Source organism: Syzygium oleosum, unplaced genomic scaffold (assembly GCF_021117445.2).
Source record: "Syzygium oleosum isolate NSW1041296 unplaced genomic scaffold, Sole_v2.1 Sole_v2.15, whole genome shotgun sequence".
NCBI classification, from domain to species: Eukaryota; Viridiplantae; Streptophyta; class Magnoliopsida; order Myrtales; family Myrtaceae; genus Syzygium; species Syzygium oleosum.
In genome coordinates this window covers 7,082,033-7,098,673 of record NW_026607499.1, presented here as the reverse complement: position 1 = coordinate 7,098,673, position 16,641 = coordinate 7,082,033, and the positions used below count along the sequence as shown (strand labels likewise).

Below are 16,641 nucleotides of genomic sequence, written 5' to 3'. Positions count from 1 at the left end.
TAGACCCTAGATTGGTTATCCGAAAACGATGCTTCGGAACTATCAAATTAAGTTTATTTGGGCTGGAGGATTAAGGTACATCAGTTACGATTTACAAAGTTCTAGTTAGTGATTTCAATCAAGATGGAAAAATCGATAAACTCATTCGATAAATTTGGTAAATAATTGTCGCGACCGACCTTTTTGGGCGGGCAAATTAAGAAAATAAGTGTCAACAATAATGATGGTGGAGGTTCTGGATTGCACGATGGATGTGGTTGGGTTACACCCCAAAAGGAACGATTACTTCCTTAGTTGTCAATTTACATATTTTAGTTTGATATATATCAATTTAATATAATGAATAATTATATATTGATCTAGTTAGTCGTTGTATCTAATAAGAACTTATAATGTATTTCAAATGGAATAATAACTTTTGTATTAATCATTGTTTGTAGCATCAGTTTTGGAACCAACGCTTGCATTAAATTTTTTTAGTAAAACTCTGCTTGTTCCGCGAAAAATAAATAATTTGGATAATATTTTCTTAAAAATAATCTATCGCTTAAAATAATTAGTTCATAAAAAATGTTTCTTTATCGACAGCAATTTATGTCCAAATATTTTCGTGGAAGATGAATTTTTTTTTTATTCGTTCATTTTTGTGAGCGATGCAAGCGATTAATTTTAGAAAATTATTTTTTAAATAATTTATTTTCCCCGAAACAAACGCAGCCCAAATATTGTCAAGACTGACCAATCTAGCTATGGAAAGATTGACAGAGCATCAAATTGAAATGTGCAATCTTCTATGATTGTTTCAAACTACAATGTACACAGGGACTTGTCTCATTAAATGGTCACTCACTTGTTGCAATCCCTACAAAACCTCCAAAGAAGGACCCAACTGAAGGGACGTATCGAGAACCGAAACAGAACAATCACGCAGAAAATCAGAGAAAAATAGATGATGTACAAATTTACCCAGGTTCACCCTCGATTAGGGCTACGTCCTGCAAAGAGATTTCAGTATGTTTTCGGTTTACAGCCACTCAACTCGTTACAATGATCAGAAAAACGAGCAAAATATATATATGCCCCAAACGGGCCCAAAACCTAAACCGATATGAAATCTCTTAATCTTGCACTATACAGGCCAGCCCAAACCCGTTGAGGTTTCGGGGGGCGCTGCCCCCGAACCCCCGTCGGGGGCAGGGGGCGCTGCCCCCGAACCCCCGCCCGCTGATCGGGCAACGGGGCACCCGTGTCGGGGGCGCTGCCCCCAAACCCCCGCATTCCGCACGCATAGGTCACATGTCGTCGGACAACACTTCAGTTTCCCTAAGCTCACGTGGGCGTACCCGGTGTGAGAAACAAGGGTCCCCGAAGTATTCGCCAACTCCAACACCAACGAAGCAACTAAGGAATAACTTGCCCCAATTGTCTGCACAACTCGAAAGCCGAATCCGTCTCTAACGTAAGTCCAACAACCAGCTATGCGAGTCGCAATAACAAAGAGACTCCTGTCAAAATCTATTCAATAACAAGGATGGAAAGAGTTCTGTAAGGGCAGAAGCAAGTGCCTCATTGCAGCTCTACAAAGCGTGAAACTTCTCGATCTGTCGCGCGGTTTGGTCCCCGTAGAATGTCACTGCAGGTGCTGCTCTAAACATGAACCTGAACTCTAGTGTCAGATGTGTATTCGAACGATAACAGACGGTTGCGCATCCAATTAGGTATGAATCGAGAGCGCCCCTCAATTTGGGACCGTGGACTGGGTAGACCTAAGCAAACCAACAAAAATGGGTTAGGACTAGAGAAAAAATTAGCCCTCTAAAATCACGTTGGAACTAGTCATTTAAGAAACTAGTCTTTTAATTATAAATGCATTTAAAATTGCTATGAAGAAGAAATTGATCTCATTCGTAATTTGAACATTGAAGAGCATGGAAAAAAAAAACACGTTGAAACGATAATCTTTCCATCATGATATTAAACCTCCAAAAACTAACAAAATTCATCGAATACCTCCTAAAATACCTAGACCTAAGTAGACATTGAATCAAACCAAAATTCTATGTAATATATTTTGCTTGGTGAACTGAAAATTCGGTCAAACTTTAACCATATCATTTTCTACTCCAAATGAGATCGTGCCAAATACGTTCCTCCTAACGCTTGCATGATGAAATGCAATTAGTAACAATACAGTCATAGAGAGAAGATATGGTCACATACCCTGGGTGATTCCTGCACAATGGGCAACTACCATTCCTCCTGAGCCACGGGTCAATGCAATGAGCATGGAAGCTGTGCTTGCACTCCGGAATCGTCCGCACCGTCTCCTTCGGTCTGTACTCCGACAAGCATATCGAGCAAGTGTTGTCCCGAGGCATCGATGCTCTGCCGTTGCCAATCTGAGTCGTCGGGCACAATTCAATTGCAGGCGTGTCCATACCAAAGACAGCCTCAAGGGCTTGAGCTCGGCCAGTCGGAGACGATGGATTGGTTTGGTCTTGTTGAACCTGGCGTCCTATGCAGTATTTGCAGCTTATGTAGCACAACAACCTTGTGATGAACAAGATACCTGGTATGCTGATGGTGATGCCCATAAAGATCCACAGACTGTCATTTTTACCCTTCTGGCTTGCTATGAAAAGAGAGATAATTTTTAAAAAGAGGTATGTATGTATATAGAGATTTATCATCTAATGTTATCATCTGCTTAGATTAACACCGGGGTCAAACCGGCTTCCTTTTTCAAGGAGTCTTCCCTGTGAAATGACAATTTATACATATTTATGACAAGAAGCATAGTTCAAAGTTCAGATAATTCATATTGTAAAAATTGATATAGCTATTATTAACATCTATCCTACCTTCTATCCAACTGAGAAAAGAACTTCTGATTATTAACGGAATATTTCTATCCAGTCAAGAAAAGGATTTCTAATCATTAACCAAACATTTTGTTGAAAGAAAAGGGCGCATACCCTCGCTATTCGGGCTAGTGCATTCAGTCTCCAAACCCTTCTTCCCCTTGAACCAGCAGGTACCTCCGTGTGCTTCGCACGATTTACAAGAAGGCTCCGCCCACGTCAGACCAAATCTTTTTGTGTCCTCGATCGTATTGTAAGGCGATGGATCCATGTTATCTATGGTCGGGATCTGAACGGTCCAGTTATCACCGCACCGGAGCTCCGACAAGGTGTCCATATCTTGCGCCAATTCGTCCGTCGCCACGGCTACAACATAGTACTCGAGGCCGTCCAAACAAGCCACGCATGTGAGCTTGGGAGCATCCCACAGCCCATATGGACATTTGAAGAGTGCAAAGCTTGTGTAGTGTTGAGCATTCCAATTGGAACCCGAAGTAGTGAAATTTTGCAGCCTCTTGGGGAGACAATCATCAGGGTCTTTAAGCCAAAAGACTTGGTCATAGTAATCTATGTAATCCACAATGAACTCCCCCGAAGTCGGAAGATATAGAGTCGTTCGATTTTGAGCGTCACACGAGATGTCGAACCCGGGGTACACGCAACGTTCATCCGGTTGGAATTGCTTCAAACGGAACGGGAACTTGATCCCCGGCTCGCCATATCCACAAGAACTGTAGGAGCACGTATCGTAGAGGGGTGAGACGAGATGAGCGAGGAGGAAGAAGGGGAAGGTGGAAAAGAGGAAGAGGATTAGCATGTTACTAGCCATTTGGTGTGCCCGAAACAAGTGCTGGTCCAAGTGAAGGAGGAAATGGATGCCTTATGATAAGTATAAATTTACCTTAGGTTATGTCCCCTCCCATTCGATATCATTGATGACATGGAGATGCAAACGATGTAGTAAGCGAATTTGGATGGAATATATTTGCACAAGATGATGTGTAAATCGCAAGAATTTGGACTTTCGTGTCAGGACAAGCGAATGATTTTGTTGCACCATCATCGGCATTATTAAAGAAGCAAATAAGAATAGGTTGGTGGCTCCGAACTGATAGGTCATTTAAAACGGTGAAGATGGGAAGAGTTCAGTTCTTTTGTTTTTCCAAACATGTGATACTGTTGGTAGTATAAAATCATGGCTCAAATATTAATAAGACAAATTTAAATGAAAATATTGTTAGAATATTTGAATAAAAAATGTGACATTCGTCTAACAACTTAAACTTTTAAAACAGTTGGCAGTAATTTCACAAAATCTTTCATGGTATCCTCAGACCCCTTATTTGCCTAACGTGTGCTCAAGTTATGTCAAAACTCTCCAAATTTTCTTCTAAAGTATTTCTTGTTGAAACAATGTCTTTTGATTTTGGTTTTAGTTTTGGAATTGAGCTTGGAATTCAAAACATACGTTGTAAACATCAGTATTCATTTCAATATTTTCATGTGAACATCAAGTGATATTCGCTTTCCTTTGGTTTTAATTCCAATGAAGTTTACTTTCGAATGATTCCCTTTACAGTGTCTACGATTTGATTTCCCTGTAATTTTGTGCTTTTTGGGTCAATTTCCTTTGATTTCAACACTATCAAGTATCCTTTAGTTTCCTTTAATATCCAGCAATTTGCATGCCTTTCTTGTATTTAGATTGATTTTAGCAATTTTCTTTTTCTTTTTTTTTGTTCAGAAGCAATTTTCATCTGAGGCTTTGCTCGAATCATTATTTATTCAAATCCCACTACGAGAACCGCGTAAGGTCTAAAGTAAACTTTGGACTTAGGTTTGCATGATCATTCAAGGATGACCTAAACCGAAAGCTTGGCCGCATCTTATGCACTGCATCATCCCTAGGATAATGATTTCATTGGTATCATCTTAGAAAAGCATCTCTCTCTGTCTCTCAATCTCAATGTCTTATTATATTTTAATGTACTATGGTTGTTTTAAGCAGCATAATTCCTCTATTATTCCTCACTGATCACTTCAGATTCAAAAGAAAAATTTCTGTCTCCAATCTCCAGGGGAAGTTGCCTAGCACTTTGAACTGCCCAGCATCCATCTTTACATGTCATAATTGTTCATTTTGAAATCAAATTTGCATAGACCTAAAAACTAGGACAAATCTATATCCGATTGTCATTGGGATAATTGTTCAAAAAGTCATAAACCTATTGTTCAGCAGTCAATTCGGTTCTAATCCTTTCAAATGTTCCAATTTAGTCCTAAATCTTTTGACGATTGACGAATTTAATACTGAATTGACCTCAATACAATAGGTTTAGGAGTTTTTTTTGACAATTTTCCTGAGTATTGTCAGTCAAGTGATGTTCAAAGAAAAAGATTAGAAGAGGGATTTCTAACAAAGAATTTCAAAGATTTGTGGATTTTACCTTCAGGCTCAGGTTCAAGTTCAGGTTCCCAGTTGTCGCACCTGGACATTGCCAGGCTCGTCGTGTGCTCGAAGTCCTCCGTGGGTATAGCCACGATGGTATGATTCCGATCGCTTAGGCACGGGACGAGGTTGAGTTCGGGAAAGATAGACAAATCTAGCGACATTCAATGAAAGTGAAGTTCTTATAGGATTGGACCGTCCATTGGGGACCCAAAAGGGAGAGACTTTGAAACCGTCTAGGGAGGCAATTATCGGGGTCTCTTAGGAATATGAGTTGTTGGGGATACAATATCGAGGCTACTATGAATTCGCCTGATGGGGGGACGTTTATGACCATCTGTCCCAATCCGTTGCACAACAGGTCAAACTTCGGGTACACGCCGCGCTTGTTGGGTTGGAGTTGCTCGAGACGGAACGGGAAGTGGACGACCGGTTCGCCCGGTTGGCAAGATACATCGGGGCATGTGTCGGGAATAGGCGATCCGAGATGGAGGAGGAAGGAGGAGGAGAAAGAGAAGAGGATACACACGTTGCTGATCATCTTTTGTATGATTTGATTAGGAGTTTGTAGTGAAGGGAAGATGCAGCCCATTTGTTTTTCTTAATTTATGTCCCCGACCAATGTTAATATCAAGACATGGAGCTTTTAACAATGTAACCAAGATCATTGGTGAGAAAAGTATGAGAAATTGTTCAAAGACCTTCAACCATTTGTTTGTTTGGATCAACAATGTATCTCTCAAAGTCTTTTTCCACATAAAATGAGACGATCCAAAAGATGCCAAAATCGAAAACCATTGTCCTTTCCACATAGAGCTGGCAAATTCAGACAACGCCATTCTTGTTTGTCACTCGAATTTCTTCTATCACGAAAGAATGTAAAGTATTTACAATATGGTGTTGAATACAAAATTACAAAGTTAATGATCTTTGATGGTACAAACAATAAAGACGAAGACAAAACGTGATAAATGCGGTAACGTATTGATCTTGTTGCATTCTAGAGCGGAATCCCATATAGATCTTGTTGTTCCGAAAACAATGACATATCCGGTCTATCAAGAAGTCCGGAAGATATTAGCCCGGATCTTCGGGCGAGTTCCTACACAAGGGACACGTGGCGTTTAGCCGGAGCCACTCATCGATGCACTCGACGTGGAAGTAGTGATTGCAATCGGGTATGGATCGCAGCATCTCCTTGGGCTGGTACTCGCACAGGCAGATCGGGCACGTGGTGTCGTTGGGCTTGGGCAAGCGACGGCTCTCGCCGAGTTGGGTCTTCGGGTACGACTCTATCGTGGGCCCGTCTAGGCCCATCGAAATAGCCGCGCTTCGCGAGGCAATTAAGTTGGACACGTCGGGCACATCGGGCCGTGTGGGCCTACCGCGGGCCTTGATCTTACCGTAGATGAAAGACGCGAGCCCAATTACGCACAGGAGCCCAGGTACTCCCACTCCTAGGATGACGCCATATTTGGCAGTTCTTGGTAAACCTGCAAAGAATGATTCAAAGGGAAAAAAAATTTACAGAATCCGAGTCTAGAACATGATTTATTCTTAGTGCATCAAACCTTTGGACACAGGAGGACATGTTCTCCCACTTTGCCGGAGCATCTACGGCACTATTTACATCTTTCACACTCACAATATTTGCGTAGACACATGCATTCAAAGAATAATGTTGGGAAATTAAGATTGATTTGCAGAAAGTTTTCCTGTAATTGCAGAGGTTGACCATTGACTCAGACCCACAAACAGTCGAGGTGCAATCGCCACCTAACCAGAGATTGTCGCATCAATTTGCAGAAAGTTTTCCCGTAATTGCAGAGGTTGACCATTGACTCAGACCCACAAACAGTCGAGGTGCATTTCCCCACCTAACCATTGTCGCATCAATTCGTAAAGGGATAAAGACGTAAATAATTTATAAATTTTGACTTAATATATAATATAATCTTTAAATTTTTAATTTATTTAATGTGATATATGAACTTTACCTTAACATGCAATGTGATCTCTAAATTTTTAATTTGTTCAATGTAATCTCTGAATTTATGATACATTTTCAATTTAGTCATTAAATTATATGAAAATGTTCTATATTACCTTTTTATTAATTCAAGTTCAGGAATAATATTGAACATTTTCATATAGTCCAACAACTAAAATGATCACGATATAAAACAGTAAGCTAAAATTTAGAGATCACATTAAACACACTAAAAATTTAAAGATCACATTATATATGGATGGAGCCAAAATAATGGACATGTCTAAACCCCATCTCAGATCACAACGATTTGGGGCATGAAAATGAATTTATTTTTCCAAACGAACTTCAATTGAACTACTGTTATTCATCTAGCAGGAAAAGATTAAGAGAATGAATTCATAAAGAAGCCAAACCTTTTTGGCTTCCACGAAGAACAAAGCCGTGGTAATGATGACATAACGTGTGTGATGATCTGTCGCTAAAAAGTGGGGTCACGTGAGGACCCCATTTAGGCAATAAAGTACGCTACGTTGCCCCATCGCGCACATAGGATTTATCGAAAATTACCAAAGTTCCCTTTTTCTTTTCTCTCATCTTTTTTTCTTTGAAAATTAAAAGATGAAAGCGATTTGAGGGCCGGCCAAACCATTATTAAAAAAAAAAAAGAGGGTCTTTTTCAGTACACTTATTCTGACTTTTATTAAAACGTTGATTCCCTCCTAACGACGGAAAACCAATAAAGAAATAGGTAGGTTAAGTTTGATTTTGATTTTGTACCAGCACCCTGCCTCAAACGGACTGTTCCTAGACTTTCTGATTCGTCCACTAGTCCTCCTCCAAGTTTCTGTTCAAGTCGAGCAATCGATTCTCTCAATCGCTCGACTCAACGTCCTATGTTAATCACCTTATTTAATATCGTATCGAGCTCATCGGGAGCGCGACGAATATGACTTTCATGTAAGATTTTGTCTTCCAATCATTTTACTTGATGTCCTATTAGGGTCATTTGGAGCACTGAATTGTGTTCTCGAGCATTACACGTCATATGCACGTAGCAAGAAACTGTAGTATTAAGAGAAGGTACGTTTATTTGAAGGAAGATTGTTTTCGAAAAATTATTTTTCGACTTTCTAATATTTGAATGATAAAAATCTGATCGAATTGCGGAAAACGTTTTCCATGACTAAAATCATCAAGCATAGAGTGGAGGAAAACGACTTCCTTTTCTGATAAGAAGAAAATCATTTTTCCTTCGTCATGAAACTTTTAGTTCAACCAACGTATCGATAGATGAACGATGATTGCTCACGTAGTCTAGACATCTTGCTACTAGGAAACAATAAAGAAAGTATTGATATACAAAAAGGGGCACTTAAATCGCAAGCGAGCTTTAAAAAGAATAAGCATGTTGAACATTCCATAAAAAGTCAGGCATCCCGCTTTAGCGAATCAATTTTGCAAATTGACTGTACAATACTTAATCCCGAAGATTAACGTTGTGTCATTTCATGTCATTTTAGAGAATATTTCAAAGTTACGTTGCTATTTTCGCGTTCCTAGTGGAGAATTGTCGTGATTCAAACAAAAAACAATCGAGGGTAGGTCAAAGTTTTGGCCCACCCTAACCTTCGGTTCGTAAAAACAAACGAACAAGCAAGCGCAAGAATACGAGAGGAGTCAAACGAGGAACAGAACCACCTACCGGTTCTCGGGACACCGCTGCAGCCAACCTCCGTCCCGTTCACGCCCGTGTAGCCGCACCGCCCTCCTCGTCTCCGGCACGACGCGCAGTCCGGGACGCCCCACGTCAAGCTTATGACGTCCTCGACGTCCGACCAGAACGGCCCCGGCAGCGGCACCGTCACCGTCGCCACCTCCTCGCAGGGGTACGAGCCCCGGTCGTAGAAGACGGCCGGCACCGACATGACCGTGTAGTTCCTCCCGCTGAGGCACGGGACCGGCATGGCGCGCATCCCCTGAGACCAGTCGGCGCTGTCGGAGCAGTTCAGGAAGGTGAACTTCCGCGGGACCAGGGCCCGGAAGGCGGACCCCCTGAGGGAGAAGTTGCCGAGGAGGCGCCCCGGGAGGCAGCCGTCCGGGTCGGCGAGGGTGATGCTCTGGGTCGGGTAGTAGGTGATGGACTGGACGGAGAATTCGCCAGAGCCGGGGAGGCGGAGGAGGGGGTCGCCGCCAGGGGCGCAGGAGAGGTCGAAGCCCGGGTAGCCGCAGCGGGGGCGCTGCTGGCGGTGGAGCCGGAAGGGGAATTGGACCGACGGGGGCGGCAGAAACTGGTCGGCGGCGGAGGCGCCGGGGCAGGTGGCGATGCCGCAGTCTTGGACGGCGGCGGCTGGGGTCTGGGGGAGGCGGAGGAGGAGGTGGGCGAGGAGAGCGAGGAAGGAGGCGATCGTGAGGTTGGGCTGAGGCGAAGGTGGCATCGTTGTGGTGGTGGTGGGACGCACGACGAAGTCGATTCGTCTCTTATGAGACGGCGGGAGGATGCGAGACTTAAGAAGAGACGACAAATGGGGTGGTGACACCCTTCATATTTTCTATTATTCGATCTTCGTCGCGGTTGGTGTGGCAGCACATACTTTCAATGAGTAATGGTATCACTTATCAGTAAATGGTTCGGGTGGTGAAATTGGCTTATGAAATAAGAGATTGTTTGACGCGGTGGCTCCAATCATAAAAATGAGCTCTGCAGATTTTATATCATATCGGTGATTGGTCGAATGAATCGAGACTTGGTTCACCGATCGAAGATTGCAAGTTCGATTTCCCAATCTATTCTCAATCTCAAAAAATCTTGGTTAGTTTGTGTGGACGCTGAAAAATAACATTTTCAGATTCAACTGAAAAAGAGATAACAATCAAGAAAGTGGTCGCAACATAAGTCAAGCAGTGGAGACAACAATCCCGGATACAACCACTAAGGCAATGGAGTCGGTAACCATCGAGTACTGGAGTCGATAATCATGGTTGTAGCCATTTGTTTAGGAGTCACACGGATATAATTTTCTTTCTTCATAATTATTGTTAACCGTCATTAGTAGTTATGAATATTAGGATTATACTTCGAATAAAGGACCAATCAATCAATGAACACAGGTTATTGACCATTGAAATATTAATCAATTTTATGGCCCAATGTGGAGAAATAGGAACAAATGAATTTTTTAAGACTTGGATTATTTCATTTGTCTTTGTCGAAAACTGCTTTTACTTGGTTTACTAATTTACCATCTAATTCAATGTGTAATTGGGCAAGGATGGAAAGACAATTACATTCTCAATTTTATAGAACAATACCCGAAGTATCAATTGCCGACCTGGCTAGAATTTATTAACATAGCAATGAGACGGTTGACTAGTTTACTGCTTGGTTTAAGAAGGCTAAGGGGGCATTTGGCAAGTTGCCAAATAGTGAAAATTTCTGTTCTTTTGCTTTCGAAATTAGTTTGGGAACGGAAATCCGTTTGTTAAAATTTTTGTGCCCGGGCACAAATTTGCAAAAAATTATTCCCAGAATCAGTTTTGGAACAAAATCAAGAAGCAAAAAAAAAAAAAACTTCTTGATTCTGGAACAATTTTTTCATTTTTTATTCTTCTTTTTTTTCTTCTTCCTTTTTGGTTTGTTCTTCTTCTTCTTCCCGATCTGCCGCCGGCCACCGGCGAGGGCGTCGTGGTCGCGACGGCGAGGCCTTGCCCAGCCATGGCAAGGGCTGCGATGCCCTCGCTGGCCCTGGACTGTGGCCGGTCGCCGGCGCCGGCAATCGGCCATGGCCAAGGAAGTGAAGGAAAAAAAAAAGAAAGAAATATTAAAATATTTAAAATATTATTAAAATATTATTAATGAAAAGAAATTTTGTGTAGTTACCAAACGCATTTTTGTTCTTTTTCTATTCTAGGAATAGAAATTTTGGACAGTTACCAAACGCCTTTAAATGCTTAGAAATTGTTCCCGGATACAGAATAAAAAAAAATCATTTATGAGCAGAATCAGTTCCCGGGCACAGAATCGTTGCCATGCGCACCCTAAGATTATTTGTCTCACTTCACTCTCTGGAAAAGAATTTACAAATATGGCCTTTAATGGCTTGAAATTTAATTCAAGAAAAAGATTTGAAGGTTGAGACTTTGCTGATTTACTCAATTGGCAACGAGAATGTCTAAGTATGAGCAATTGCTTAAAGAAAGAGATAAAGAGCCACATGAAAACTTCGTATCAAATGTGACTTCAATAGAAAGATATGACTTAGAAGATAACTCTGACCAAGATAAAACTTCAGTAAGGATAAATCAAATATGCCGATGATAAGGGAGCATATGATGACCCTTAATTATCAAATTTTAAAAAATCGAATGATTGATTAATCATTCTATTCTTTTTAATCGGGGCATATGGTGACGCTAAAAAATGTCCAAGTGTTCAGTTAACATTCTCATATGCAATCAACAAACATGTAACTGTCGAGGAAGTGGAAGCGACATAACCATCAAGTAATAGAGTCAACAATCTCATATGTAACCATCAAAGAGATAACTATCAAGGTAGTGGAGTCGATAATCATCGAGTAGTAGTGGAGTTAGTAACCATCGAGTAATTGAGTCGATGACCTTGAGTAGTGGAATCGATAATCATGGTTGCAGCCGTTTGTTAGAAGTCACATATGATGTTATTTGTTTTCTTTATAACTGTTGTTAATTATCGCTAGTAGTTACAAATATTAAGATTATAATTCGAGCAAAGGACCGCCGATCAATCAACAGAGCAACAGTTGTTCAATCTTATCATCCCCCCTTTTACATGGTTGGCCACATTTATCTCCAGTATTCGTACCTTTAATTTTCTCTTCAATTGGAGTTTCTTGTCAAAGAATCAAAATAGGACCATTCACATCCTTTGTCAAATTCAATATCATCCGCATTTTTTTTTGTATATCATCTGCATTTCAAAATGTGCTTTGTCGACACTTTCCGGCGAAACAGGTTGTGAAGGACAAGTCTGGGTTTAGGTAAGTAATAGGTCTTGGACTTACAACTCGCATCATGGAGGGGGCTACGATGACGGCTCACTCGAGCCAATTGGGTACTTCATTGGCACCCGAAACTGAATATTTCAACAATGGGTCTTCTACATATTTTATAAAGTTCTGGTACAACGTGTAGTCAGTATTTTTGTAAATTGTATTATTTCAAATTAAATATACTTAGCAAGTACCCCATAATGTTTGCTAACATGACCTCTATTGTATACTTTAGCATTATTGGGAGGAAATTAACGGACATCTCCCTCTACTATAGGTATTCATCTCCAAACTTTCAATCCCAGCACACTAGAAATTACCGCGATTGCTGAAACTCCATTGAGTTTTTTTTTTTTTTTTATGTTTATGCACAATGAATATATTTTTTAAGTAAAAGGTATATTTTTTATTGCACCTTTGAAACCTAAATTTTGCCCTTTGATACATCTGCCGTTGACAGATTTGAAAACTTAATAGAAGAAAATTGACATCAACTGATAATTTAATAAGCGACAAAAAATTTTTTAGAAACAACAACACAACCAACAGCAACGACAGCAACATTTGTACTATTCTATGACACAAGGGCACTAACACGATTCCTATGTTTGCGAAAATTAATGCCGATTTCACACCATGCTTTTGGGGAATGCCGACATCAGGTTCTTATTTCTCAATCAAAATGCAATTTATGCGAAAAAGAAGACTTAAAACGTAATCACTACTGCGATTGAACACCACACCACCTACATCAGAATACACAGAGAATTCAACGACGACTGAACCCACATGAGATGAACATACCAGTTGGGAACATAAAGCCCGTGTCGATTTCATTGCAACGCGTCATGCCATCGGCCGTCATGGACCGCACGCGGGCAAGTGCTCCATGTGAATTAGGAGTCGCTCGGTGACTTCCGGCACACAGGGGAGCGTGGCATTCAGTGGAGCCACTTGTCTATGCAGTATTGCAGTTCACAGGAAAGTAGTGGTTACAATCGGGAATGGATCTCGACGTCTCTCGGGCCCGTACTCGTGCAAACATATAGGACAAAGTGGTGTCGTTGGGCTAGGGCAAACAGCCGCTTTCGCCGAGCCGGGTCATCGGGTGGGGAATCTATTGTGGGCCCATCAAGGCCCACGGAAACCGTCGCATTTTGTGGACCAATTAAGTTGGACCACGAGCCCTTACTTCATTGAAGATGAGTCCAACCATGCACAAAAGCCCGGGTACTCCCACGCCTACGATACGACGAGAAAATGAGCTTGGGGCCTTGGGCTGCGTAGTGTGTGAGATAAAGACGAGAGCGAGGAAAATAATCTCTGCTTTCTGAGAGGCGGAAATCATTTTCCCCAATTTTAGAGGACTTTTTCTTGTAGACGGAAATTATTTTCTTTGACCCATTCATTTTCCTTAGGTCGGGTCGGGTCGGGTTTTGGGTGAGTCGTAAATGTGTTCGGCCCATTTAATTCGTATTGATCCATTTGTTTCCTAAATAGTTTAAATGACCCATACCCAACCCTAGGGGTGTACAACTGGACCGGGTTTACCCGGAAACTAGATTGGCCCACCTGAAAAATAGGTCAGGGAACCGGTTAGAACCGGTCCGATTTCATATTCCAAGTGAAAATCCACCCGGGAACCGGACCGGTTTTATATGAAGGTTCATTTGCAATTTTATATGGCCAGAATTTAAAGTATTATATCAGGAAAGATGAAGGAGATGATCATTATTTACAGATAGTATAATTCAAGGGCTTTTAAGCATTATAGGAAGCAATTTTTTTTTTCGTAAAATTTTTGTTCTGTAACGAAGAAACTACATATCTAATTGAAAATTATACTGTTTTATCACGTCCATTAAATTATTAGGACTTAGATAATATGCTTTTGTATGAATACTTAAGATTGTTTGCACAATCAAACTTATAACCTTTGATTTCCTATTTGCTACATGGAAAAAATGAAACCAGAAAAATGAACAAAAAAAAAATAGGTTCTCGGGTAGACCTTAGAACCAGACTGAAAAAACAGAGTAGGTTTCAAAACAGGGTCCAAGGTAAACAGGATAAGTTCTAGGTTTCAAAAACTAGGAATTAGTTATAATAGGGTCGGTTTCAGATTCCACGTCTGGAATCGAACTACTCTGACATCGATCACCCCTACTCAACCCAACCCATCAAAAAACATAGAGAAAAATAGTCATAGCCACGGTTCGGAACCGACCAGTTCCGGTTCTGAACCGGCGGTTCCGGTTCGTGGCCAAGTATGAACCGAGGCCGACGGTTCCGTTCCGGTTCGGGTTCGGAACCGTCGGTTGAACCGGTTCCGGGCCGGTTCATAATTTTTCTTTTCTGTTTTTTCTTTTTTTTTTCTTTTCCTTTTCTTTTTTTTTTCTTTTCTTCCTCCGCCGGCCATAGCCGGGGCCGGCGGAGGTCGCCGGCCTCAGGCGAGGCCGCCCTCGCCTGGGCTGGGCGAGGCCGGCCTCGCCGAGATCGGGCGAGGGCTCGACCTCGCCGGCGTTGGGCGAGGCCGACCTCGCCGGCGTTGGGCGAGGCCGACCTCGCCTCAGAACCGCGAGGCCGGCCTCGCTCGCAACGCGAGGCCGGCCTCGCCCGGCGTCGGCTTCGTGGCGAGGCCGGCGAGGTCGAACCCTCGCCGAGATCCGGCGAGGCTCGACCTCGCCTGCAAACAGCGCGAGGCCGGCCTCGCCGCGCCGGTCGAGTCCTCGCCCGATCTGGCGAGGCCGGCCTCACCCGGCCCGGGCGAGGTGGCCGTCGCCCGACAGCCGGCGAGGGCGGCCGTCACCCGACGCCGGCGAGGGCGGCCTCACCTGAGGCCGGCGACCTCCGCCGGCCTCGGCTATGGCCGGCGGAGGAAGAAAAGAAAAAAAAAAAGAAAAGGAAAAGGAAAAGAAAAAAAACAGAAAAGGAAAAACAGAAAAGAAAATAATTAAAAAATTAAAAAATTACTGTTATTATTCAATATAAATTGTAATTAAAATGTAAATTGTAATCAAATTTGGGGACAAAAAGACAAGAGAAAGAGAGGGCTTGAACTTAATAAATTATCATTAAACACATTACAATTCGTTACAACGATCTATAAAAAAAAGGAGCACAATATATATGCCCTAAAATGATCCCAAAACCTAAGCATTCCGTGCGCAGGGGACCAGAGGTCACATGTCGTCGGATTATACTTCGGTTTCCCTAAGCTCACGTGGGCGTACCCGGTATGAGAAACAAGGGTTCCCGAAATATTTGTCAACTCCAATAGTTCTTTTACCCTCAATCGTCACTACCCGTTCCAATACCGGTACCGGTACCGGTAGAGGTAGTATCTCCGTCGTTAAAGAATTCAGATTTATTATTCCGATCTATCTCTTGTTGCCGGTATTGAGCCTTCGTCCAATCAGCAACACAAGCTTGAATCTCCACTGATTCTGGAGCTAATCTTGAACGATGTTCGTCCAAAATATTACCTCCGGCACTGAATGCTTGTTCGACCGCAACTGTGGAACAAGGGGTTGAAAAAATCTATTTTGCAATAAGAGAAAGGATTGGGTATTGGCTTGCGTGCCTCTTCCACCAATCCAAAATTAAAAAATCTGTACCACCTTCGGATTCAATAAACTCAAATGAAAGGGTTAGATAAATCTCTAATTCAGAAATATTTCCTATTACTCCCTTTTGTTTTTTTTGTCTATGTAATAAAAGTTGGTACCCTCTACTAATTTTACCTGTACTGTCATTTTGTATCTCCGTAGATTGAGAAGATCCAATATCACCTAAATTATATTTAGTATAAAATTCATTATATAATTCTATTACTACGTTTTTAACCTCATGTACTATGGTTGTAACATTTATCGCATCATAATGTAAACATTGATAATACGTACGCAAAAAATCATTTAAGCCATCCAATTTGCAACGCGGATCAAAAACACAAGCAACTAAATAAATAATGGGAATTTCGCTATAATAATGTAGCCACTTCATTTTCATTGCAACTATAATATGTTGTAATTCAACATCATTTTCATATTCATCAAAAATTCCGACAATATTAGTACACTCTACTAAAAATAAATGTGTAGTAGGATAATAAACACCGGACAAAGTATAAGTTGCATCATTAAAAACCTTTAAAACATCTAAAATTTTTTGGCAAATATCCCACTCTTGTGGGTATAAATTAATCTGAGGTATATTATTAGAAATGAATGCACATAATAAATCTTTATATGCTAAAGATTCACTAAGCAAGTGGAAAGTAGAATTCCAACGAGTTGGAACATCTCTTGA

The 16,641-nt window shown here is 41.5% G+C and overlaps 2 protein-coding genes and 1 long non-coding RNA gene across 3 annotated transcripts; 1 reads left to right on the top strand and 2 right to left on the bottom strand.

Moving 5' to 3' along the window:
* Nucleotides 1-2,153: 2,153 nt before the first annotated feature.
* Nucleotides 2,154-3,690, bottom strand: LOC130140082 (putative RING-H2 finger protein ATL21A). Its single transcript, XM_056318453.1, has 2 exons — nt 2,976-3,690; nt 2,154-2,632 (listed from the first exon to the last, which is right to left on the bottom strand). The coding sequence occupies exons 1-2, from the start codon at nt 3,688-3,690 to the stop codon at nt 2,154-2,156; spliced, it is 1,194 nt and encodes a 397-aa protein (XP_056174428.1).
* A 2,444-nt stretch (nt 3,691-6,134) lies between these two features.
* On the bottom strand, nt 6,135-9,839 carry LOC115675370 (putative RING-H2 finger protein ATL21A). Its single transcript, XM_030597986.2, has 2 exons — nt 9,006-9,839; nt 6,135-6,803 (listed from the first exon to the last, which is right to left on the bottom strand). The coding sequence occupies exons 1-2, from the start codon at nt 9,736-9,738 to the stop codon at nt 6,388-6,390; spliced, it is 1,149 nt and encodes a 382-aa protein (XP_030453846.2). The 5' UTR covers nt 9,739-9,839; the 3' UTR covers nt 6,135-6,387.
* LOC130140103 (uncharacterized) lies at nt 8,067-9,187 on the top strand. Its single transcript, XR_008818102.1, has 2 exons — nt 8,067-8,260; nt 8,824-9,187. It is a non-coding gene; the product is annotated as an uncharacterized LOC130140103 (long non-coding RNA).
* Nucleotides 9,840-16,641: the final 6,802 nt, after the last annotated feature.